Source organism: Theropithecus gelada, chromosome 14 (assembly GCF_003255815.1).
Source record: "Theropithecus gelada isolate Dixy chromosome 14, Tgel_1.0, whole genome shotgun sequence".
In the NCBI taxonomy this organism is placed as follows: domain Eukaryota; kingdom Metazoa; phylum Chordata; class Mammalia; order Primates; family Cercopithecidae; genus Theropithecus; species Theropithecus gelada.
In genome coordinates, this window is record NC_037682.1 from 16,834,954 (window position 1) to 16,845,519 (window position 10,566).

The 10,566-nt window shown below is 35.0% G+C and overlaps 1 protein-coding gene across 1 annotated transcript; it reads right to left on the bottom strand.

Moving 5' to 3' along the window:
- Positions 1-222: 222 nt before the first annotated feature.
- Positions 223-1,173, bottom strand: LOC112605849 (olfactory receptor 8K3). Its single transcript, XM_025355780.1, has one exon. The coding sequence runs from the start codon at positions 1,171-1,173 to the stop codon at positions 223-225; it is 951 nt and encodes a 316-aa protein (XP_025211565.1).
- Between the last annotated feature and the right edge of the window lie 9,393 nt (positions 1,174-10,566).

Sequence of the window (10,566 nt, forward strand, 5' to 3'; positions counted from 1 at the left end):
TTTCTTTGTATCCATCATGCATATTCTACTATTGTATAAAATGGAATTATTATAAATTCATCTATCAAAGAAGGCAAATGTTTCTCCTGTTTTATGTATAGCAATTAGAAAAGCCTATCATGTATTAAACATATGTAAATATATGTTGAATCAGTTATGCTAGTTACATCTTCTGGAAGTATACAGAGCAAAAATTGATGCCCATAACCTAATTTATAGGAATCATATTGTACAAACTTTAAAGAAAAACATTAAATTATTCCATGTCCTCCATAGGGCATATTTTACATCTTTGTTTCTTAAACTATAGATCAAAGGATTCAACATGGGAATAACCAAGGTGTAAAATATGGAAGCCACTTTATCAGTGTCAAAGGAATGACTGGACTTGGGCTGCACGTACATGAAAAGCAAAGTCCCGTAGAACACTATGACCACTGTCAGGTGGGCTCCACAGGTAGAAAAAGCCTTTTGTCTGCCAGCAGAATTCATCCTGAGAATGGCTACAAGGATGAGCAGGTAAGATACAAGAACTATCAGAAGAGATGAAATCAAATCGATAGCTGCGAAGATCAGAATTATCAATTCAATTTCATGTGTATTTGAGCAGAGCAAAGGTAATAAGGGGAGACTGTCACAATAGAAATGTCTAATGACATTGCAGCCACAGAAGGATAAAGTAAAAATCTTTATGGTGACTAGAAGAGAAATGAATGTGCAGTAGAGATAAGGGATTGCCACCAGCACCTGACATACCTTTTGTGACATGATTACTGTGTATAGCAGAGGGTTACAGATGGCCACATAGCGGTCGTAGGACATCGCTGAGAGAATAAAAAGTTCACTACCAATGAACACAAGAAAGAAAGCTAGCTGTGTGGCACAAAAATAATAAGAAATTGTATTCTTATCCACAACAAAATTTACTAACATTTTGGGTCCTACAGTTGTTGAATAACCAAGATCCATGAGAGCTAGATGTCTGAGAAAAAAGTACATAGGGGTTTGCAGCCTGGAGTCCAACTTAGTGAGGACGATCATACCCAAATTGCCCATCACTGAGATCACATAGATCATGAGGAACAATGCAAATAATGGTGCCTGCAGCTCAGCGATATTTGTGATTCCCATAAGAATGAATTCATTCACCGTTGTTAGATTGGGTTGTTCCATCCAGGTTCATCAAAAAACCTATTCTGACAAGAGATATCAGCATAGTCAATAGATTTCCTCTATCATCACCTGAGAAAATTTTTAGTATGCAAAGCTAACATAAGATACATCTAAATTTCACAATTTGTGACATTTGAAAACAAATGTACCTCTCACAAATAAAAACATGTTTAAATATAATTCAAGAAACGGATAAGACAGATCAGCAGTTTTCAGTTGGTTTTGATTTTACTCACCCGAAAACATTTTCCCATGTCTAGAGACATTTTATTTATCACAATTTGGAGGTGTGCCACTGTTGCATCTAAAGGTTTAGAAGCCAGTAAGCTGCTAAACATTCTACTAGAATCAATACTCAGCCCATCGCAATACCCAACCCCAAATATCAATAGTGCTAAGGTTGAGAAACTCCGATGAGATACATGGATAGATGATAGATCATAGATCGTAGGTAGGTAGGTAGGTAGATAGATAGATAATGGATAGATATGGTTCTGTTCACCCATAATCTATGAGAAAGATACAGACAGATATTCATGTATGTATAGATATATAAAGAAAATTTTTAAAGTTAAAAATATTAATACTGTGGATACCTAATATTTACAATTATTGTACTATGTTTTTAGAGTTTGGTCATATTTATAGATTACTATTATGACATAATACAATTTTAGTTATGCAAAAAATTTGTCACAGATTCCAAAAATGCATAAAACCACCTGCTTCAAAACATCATCCTGTGAATACCCGTATCTCTTCGGGTGGTACAGCCAAGACTTTAATAGAGTTGACAGATATTAGGCATATGAGTAAGAGCAGCATAACAGATGACAGTGGCAATTATTTGTATTTACAAAGCAAAAAATATCGAAGTATATGGATATAGATATATTCTACACTGTATCTTAATTCATGTCATATTTGAAAGGCTATGTTAGGCAAATAGTGTAAGTTATCTAAAACTGTTTGTTCTTATATCCAGAACCAACATATCATTGTGGAATTGTTGGGAAGGATGACTGAAGATTAAGTGATTCAATATGTCTTTGCTGCCTAGAAGCAGTTCTAAAATATCAAGTACATTGTGAGTTTTCTTCTTGTTGTTATTGTGACAGTGCCTTACTTGAAAGAGGTTTTTTTACACATGTACACGTACATTATTCTGACTGTGAATTAACATCTTTGTTAGGACCATAATGATGCCTAGGGGAGTTACAGGTCAAGTAGGATGTAATGCTTGCAACTTAGGGCAGTTCTTCTCCCCTCCCCCAATTCATATTCATGACTAAACTTGGTTAATCGGTATGCTATTGTTTTGGATTACTTATCTGTTTTTCACAACGAATTTAACATTTTAGATAAATTATGTTTATATAAATTTTATTAAAACATTAATCTTCCCACAGTTTAACCTCAATATAATTGAGAAATGCTAACTTGAATGTGAAGGTTAAGTTTAGTTTTATCGTACAAAATCTTAGGGGAGTTTGAGGAAATCTGAACAAATTGGGAGAAAATGTGGTCCTTCATATTGGTTTGTATAACGAAGATTAGTAAAAGCTCCTTTTTGGATAAAATGATACTATAGATTAAAGAAATGATTAAAAGTCACTTTGTTACACAGTAACATAGAGACAAAATAAATACACCAAACATGAGAGATATGTGGATTTCTGGCTGTTAAAAATTTTCTGGACATGCAAGCCACAGAAACTATGAAATAAGGTATAACATAATGCAAATAAACATGTATAATTGAATAAATATATATCTAAATATCCCCCAATAACCCACAGATGGATATGGAGGGCATGATAACCTAAGATAATTATTATTGGTTAAAAAATTTCTAAGCCCCAATGCTTTTTGAAAAAAAGAAAAGAAAGAAAAGTGTTTACAATGAAAATTATAGTGACAGCAATCTCAGTGAGCTATGAAAAAATAAAGACATGCAATTGTGTTACACTGAATATGAAGATTACATATTATTTGAACTTAATTTTCTTAATAATAAAATTATGACCTCCTCCTATCCTACCCTGACTCAATGAACACACCTTTCTCATATTAGATATATGGTAATGTGTGGCAGTAGATAGAAAAGTTAAATATCTTTAGTAAATACGATGATAAGCAACATAAATCCTGTATTTTGTTTGCTTGTTTTGTACAGTTTGGCAATTTAGAAAGGCAAAAAAAATCATTGACAAGTACCTGTTTTCTTGTTAGGTAAGGAAATCTAAATGAGCTTCCTCTCACCATCTTTGGAATTCTGTGGAAAACCCAGATTGCTTTTTCATATTTTGCTGTCTTTGTTGAATATCAATGGCATTTTTAAAGCTACAATATTTGAGAAAATAATATCTGCTTTGGTCAACTCTTGGTGGAAATTGAAGTACTTTCTGAAAAGTATTTTTCCCTAAAACTCGGTACGTAACAGTCTCCTAATTTTATTTTCTTATATTTTTAAATGTTTTTTTCTGTGCCTATGATTACCCAAAAAGTCTCATAATTTTTAATAATGCTTTTCACATCCGAATGTAAGGTAGAAACTCCCTTTTTGTCTCATGAAGAAGTGAGAAAAGAATCATATCTACACATTTATTTAAATAATTATCCACTGTTAAATTATTGTTAAGGAGTCTAAGAGCCTAGAGCATCTAAATAACAAGTATTTGGAAGGACATGAATATGACTGACTAAATAGTTGCAGTTTCTCCATTCTTTCATTAAAAATATATTTATCTCCTTGTCACTGTGCTTTATTTTCTCCACGTTTTGGCCTCAATTAGAGAGAAATATTTTATGTAAAATATATACTTTAGAAAAAATATGATCTTTCAAAGATGCTTATGAGCATTCAGCCTGTGAAACCATGTAAAACAGTTAAAAATTATATGAAAAATGGAGCACTGTTATTTCTGCTTAGGCATTATTGGATAACAGAAATCCTGGAGAAATGAATCAGAAATTGTCACACTTTACTATGGTTATGTCATCAAATTAAAGTGGTAGTTTTCCAATGTCACTGAAGCATTGTTGATATCTGTAACATGGCACCAAAAGAAACATTCTTACCTTTTTTTTTTTTTTGGTTTGTTACCTGTAATGAAGCCTCTGTCTTGACTCCTCCATGTGTCTCTCACATGGCACAGTGAGAACAATTTATGCATTTTTTAATCTTTTGAGACTCTCTCCCTGAGGAGATGGCAGGCAATTTGTTGATAATTCCTAAAGCATTTGAGAGCGTAACAAAATGTTTCGAGGCTGTCCATTAGTTGTAGAAGACAATTTTTATTCATTAGTGTATCAGAGTTCTCCAGAAAAACAGAGCCAAGAGGATATAGTTAGATGAGCGATGGATGGATGGATAGATAGATAGATAGAGATTTATTATGAATTGTTTTATGCAATTATGTAGGCTGAGGATTCCTGTGATTTTTTTTTTTTTATCTGCAAGCTCCAAGAAAGCTGGTGGTATAGATTCAGTTCAAACTTGAAATATTGGGAGCCAGGGGAGCCAACAGTGTAGGTCATAGTCTGAATCAGAAGGCTCTAGAATCTGGGACGTCAATGTCTGATGCAGGAAGTGAAGGATGTCCTAGCTTAAGCAGGGAGTAAACTCACCCTTCCTCTGTCTTTTTGTTCTATTCAAGGCCTCGATTGATTGCACTGATACCCACCTATATTGGTGAGGATGATCATTACTCTGTCTACCAATTCTAGTCTCTTCCAGAAGCATCCTCACAGCACACCCAGAAATAATGTTTGCCAGCTATCTGGGCATCATATAGCCTAGTTAAGTCAACACCTTAACCATCATTACTCCACCCCTTGTCGACTTGGCAAACATAAACATGTACTTAAACCATACTTGGTCTCTGTAAACATAGACAATAACAAGGTCATAGTTGTGCTTTAGATGACACAACTATCTTGCATATAAGTAAAAACTCACTAATCCCTTATTCCAAACAGGAAATATATTCTTTGAGTGATATTGAACGTCTCCTGGTTTTCTCAGAGTAAAATTCTACAATGTAAAACTAACAATATTTAAATACTGATGTGAAGTCCATATATCTTATTTATATAAGGTAATAAAGATGGAATAAAGCATCTTAATAAATACACACACTTATTTACAATAAAATTAGGATGGAATTATCATTACAATTACAGCCCTCATTTCTGAACTGACCACATGATTATAGCTGGTATTTGTAACTGTCTTCTTCTTCTTTCCATACTGTATTCCCTTTGTCTTTAGCAAGTACCTTAGCTGGCCATAGCTTTTTTTTTTTTTTTTTTCCTTGTGAAGTGGCCCAAACCTTTATTCCTGAAGAGTTTAAGCCATTAGTAGTTCTGGCTAGTTCAGGCTATTACAGTGTTCCTTTTATTATTACAGTTTTTCTTATTAATAAGAGATGTCCTAAGGAATGTCCCATATTCCTGGCTTATTCTTCCTTGTACTGTGAAGTAATAGCCCAATTTACGCTGGAAAGTCAGGATCAAGTATGATAACTTCCTGTTTTGTCTATTGATTCAGTTGCATGAGGAGCTCAAAATGGCTGGGTAAGAGTCTTAACTTCCAATTCAATAGAATTATTGCTATGTCTTTAGATGGAAGCATTCATTCCTCTGTGACTAAAACCTGTAGGTCAGTAAAGCTTAAAGTCAATGAAGCAGGAAACAGAAATTTTGACAGTGGGTCACTAGGGTTAATAGTCAGTGGTGTCACTCACATTTCCATCTCTTCATTCCTAGGCTCCTAGATCCAGTCTATGGCAAAAAACAGCGCAATATACTGGAGACTAATTCAAAGTATGTATAGCTTTCTTGGGAACCTTTCCCCAGCTATTCAAGTTATTGCCATGTAGCTGGATTGTAATTAAAATTTCAAAGCCAGTTTCTTTAGGATGATGGGCAGCATGGTAAGACAGACTAGTGAATTCCATGATCATGGGCTCTTTGCTGCACTTCTTTACCTGTGAAGTGGGTTTCTTGATTATATGTAATGCCATGTGGAATATCATGACGGTGCATAAGGCATTCTATAACTTGGAAGGTAGTTTTGGCAGAATTGCTTGCAGAGAGGGATAATCTGTATCCAGAGTAAGTATACATTGCAGTAAGAACAAAATTCTGCTCTTAAATGTTGGGAAACAGTCCAATGTAACCAAACTCCTGCCAGGGAGCTGGCTGCTCCCACTGGGTAATGGTGTCGTATTAGTCGCTCTGTGTAATTCTCCGCTGTTGGCAGATTGGACACTCAGCAGTGACTATGGCCAGGTTGACCCTCATGAGCCGAAGTCCATGTTTCTGTGAGATCACACGTAACCTACATCCCTGCCACCATATCCACTTTGTTTGCGAGCCCACTGGGTGATGACAGGGTGCCTGAGGAAAGAGGCTGACTAGCATCCACAGAATGTGTCATACTATTGACCGGAACATTATAGTCCTCCTCTGCTGAGGTCACCTTTTGGTGAGCATTCCCCTGGGACACCAATATCTTCGCATTTTTTGCTCATTCAGGGAGTTCTAGTCATACTTCTTCCCTAAATTTCTTTGTCATTATTTTTCAATCATGTCCTCTCCACGTTTTTTTACTGTCTAGCCACACCACTTGCCACAGCCCCTGAATCCATATATAATCATGATTATCACATGTCTGGTCTCTCATGATGACCTTCTAAGCAAAGTGCATGAGCAGGTGCACCGCCCAAAGTTGTGCCCAGAGAGAGTATTTCCCTTTACCTTCTGTCCATCAGGAATGTCCCAGAAAAGGCCTGTAGTGCTACAGTTGCCCACTTCCAGGATGGTGCCTGCATATGATGCAGAACTATCTTTAAACGGGACTGCAGTCTTCTCTTTGTCAACTGACTATAAGAAACTCTAAGGACATGGGTGGAGACTGGGAGACAGAAGATAGTGTAAGAGGAGTGGGGACCATGTGCATCGGGCTGCTACTTCATGTAACTTACTTGTGCCTCAGGGCCTGTTCAGTCCTGAACATCATATACAGTCGTCCCTTTTATACCTATTTTTTGCTTTTTATGGTTTCAGTTACCTGCATTCAACTGTGTTCCACAAATGTTAGAGAATTTCCAGAAACAAACAACTCATACCTTGTAAATTACATGTCATTCAATATAGCATAATAAATTCTCACACTTTTTCACTTTATCTTACCTAGGACATGAATCATTTTTTGTCCAATTATCCACAGTGTATACCTTCCCTGTCTGTTCCACTTAGTAGCCATCTTGGTTATCAGAGGACTGTCACAGTATAGCAGTAACTGTGTTAGATAACCCTTATTTTACTTAATGATGTCTGATACTGCAATAGTCATGATGCTGGCAATTCAGACATGTCAAAGAGAAGGCATAAAGTGCTTCCTTTCTTTCAGTGTAAAGATGAAAGAAAAAAAAATCTTATGCTGAGGTTGCTAAGAGCTGCAGTGAGAACAAATCTATTTGTAAAATTATGAAGATGGGGAAATGGACTGTGTATGTCCGACTTTATGGCTGAGTCAGAAACCATGCAGTTTGTGATGTGTCACTAGTGAAGACTTCAGTTTCTAAGGCCTAATAGTAGGCCAAGAGATTTCTTAAAAATTTGTTTGTTACCTATTTTTTACACTTGCTTAAATTTGCATTTGTACCACAGAGAACTCTTGATTAAAATATTTTATCTATAGTGCAGGCTCACAGAAAAAAATATTTTATATACAAGGCAGGCCCATCCACAGTGGTTTCCTCAAAAAGGTGACAGCGTGGAGATGGTTTTCAACATTGTCCTATTACTTTATTTAAGAATTTTACATGGAATAAAATAATGCATAAAGGAGAGGTATTGCTTTTTTATTCATTTGTTGTTCCTTTTTATTTCATCAGGGAAAAAATTGTTTAATTTTATTTTTTTTATTCTTCAAATACCAAATGGATATAATTACCCCTACTATGTACCTATAAAAATAAAAATAGTATTTATAACACAGTAAATGTGTTAGTATTAATAAATTATTTTAATTTTTATTTAATGTGACTTACCATCATATCTGTTTATAAATTTAGATTTTTTTCTTAATTACATATTGCAGCATTTCATTTGTTTATTCTGTTTAACCCTCAAATTTTTCTTTTCTGTCTTGACATAAACTGTTTTATTAATATATATGTCCTATATTATTAATGTGTTCCTGTGAACACGTAAAATTTGTGTGTGTGTATATTTACCATGCATATTTGTTGTGTTATTTCATTGCTGTATTTAAGTCACTTTTTATTTGTGATGTATCAATATTGTAACATTTGTGTTTCTTTTTGCATTATGTACCTGCATTATATTATGTATAATTATATAACTATGATACATGTCTGATAATTTTACCTTGTTTATTTTTTGTTCAAGGCAAGCCTATCCATAAAAACCAGCAACTTCCATGTTAAAGGCAGGGGTAGGGGGTAATTAGATTTGGAGTAAATGGTAGAAAATCCATGCATGGTAGTGAATGCAACTCTTTTAACCTCAGGTTATGGTCATAACTGGGGTAAGTAGCAGAAGGGAAGACTACCCAGAAACTAAAGTTCCTGGAAAGGAGATGCCAACTGAGGGATTTGATAAAAATTCCAATATCCTACATATCACCAGCTGTCTGACAATCTATATGCCCACATAATGGAGACTATAGAGTACTCAGAAGAAAGTAAATGCTGGGGTATACTTGAACACTAATACAGATTAATGTGCTCCCCAAACCAGGCACAGGTCAGCAGCAGAGGGTGCAGGCCTTATGAAATCAAAATTTTTAGAACAACTTTGACCACTAAGCTGGAAGACAAAGAGGTAACTCTTAGAAAGTCGAGCTAAAAGTTAATAATGCAAAGGAAAGACTGAGCAGAGAAATTAGTGGCCAAATACTGCACATTAATTCTAAACAAGGTATTTTATAACAAAGAAACAAAAACACACACAGCAACAGAGAATCATAAAGGGAAAAAATTAAATCAAATTTTAGAGGTGCTAAAATATATTACAAAATTTCCAGTTCTCAATGCAAATCTATGAGTCATGAAAAACAGAAAGAGGAAATAATGATCTATACTTGGATATGATTGACAGGTAGTCTATAAGCACTGCCTATGACTGGACACAGATGTTGGATTTAGCAGACTCATATTTCAAAGAAACTGTAACTAATATTTCAAAGAATCAGAAACATGTTTATAGTACTTGAGAAAATAAATCCACAAAAAGTAAATATCAATAAAGAAATTAAATCCATTGAAAATAGATTTTAGAGTTGAGTATGGAAGTAATATATTAAGAAAAATTTTCCTCATGGTTCAGTGTATAATATGCAATTGGTAGAGCTTCTTAAAATACAGATACTCAGCTGTCAAACTCAGAGGCTCAAACCATGCCTGACTTGAGGCTCTGCAAAAGGAGAAAGTGAAGTCTTCGGCAGAACTGTAAGCTGTCTGAGCATTTGTTTTAGTCCATTTGTGCTTCTATAACAGAATACCTAAGAGTGGATAATTTATAAAGAACAAAAATTTGTTTCCTCACAGTTCTACAAGTTAGAATTTTCAGAAAAGAGTACTGTAGAAAATGAATCACTTACCAAAGGAGAAAATCAAAAAAGCATTTTTTTCTGAAATAAATAGAAAATCTGGAGTTAAACAGAATAACTGAAATGAAAAATTTACTTGTTAGATGCAACAGAAGATTGAGACGGCAGAATTAAGAATCAACCAACTTAATAAGAGGTAAATAGACATTATCCATTATAAAATAGTTAGAAAAGGTCACCAAAAAATCAAGAAATCCTTGGACACTTGTAGTACTACTATTATGTTTATTAATAAAGTCAGAGTAGCAGCAAAAGTTAAGAAAAAAAGGATAAAAATATTTCAAAAACTTCTGTAATCAGAGAAATATCAGTGATATGCAGATGTAGGAGACTAAACCAAACTTAAATTTGATAAACACAAAGATTCTCACAGACACAATAGTCAACTTTTTGGTAGCAAAAAGGTAAACAATGTATTTTAAAATATCAATCTAGACAGGGAGCCAAGACGGTCGAGTGATCACAGCCAGAAAGAATGTTTCCCAGTTCCTGAGACATTGGGAAGACTGGCACACTCTGAACATATCTTCAGAGAGAAGGGATTGAAAGTGGACAATGGGAAGGTGCAGACACTGGGCTAAGGTAGAAAGCTGAGAACCCTACACAGGACTGCTGAGGACTAGGACCCACTCCTGGACCCCACTGACTCCTGGTGAATGGGTGAGCTGAATAGACAGAACAACCTGCTTTATCCATGGGCCTCCAGAATCCTAGTGGCAGTAGAACCAATGATCCCCCATGGATACTTG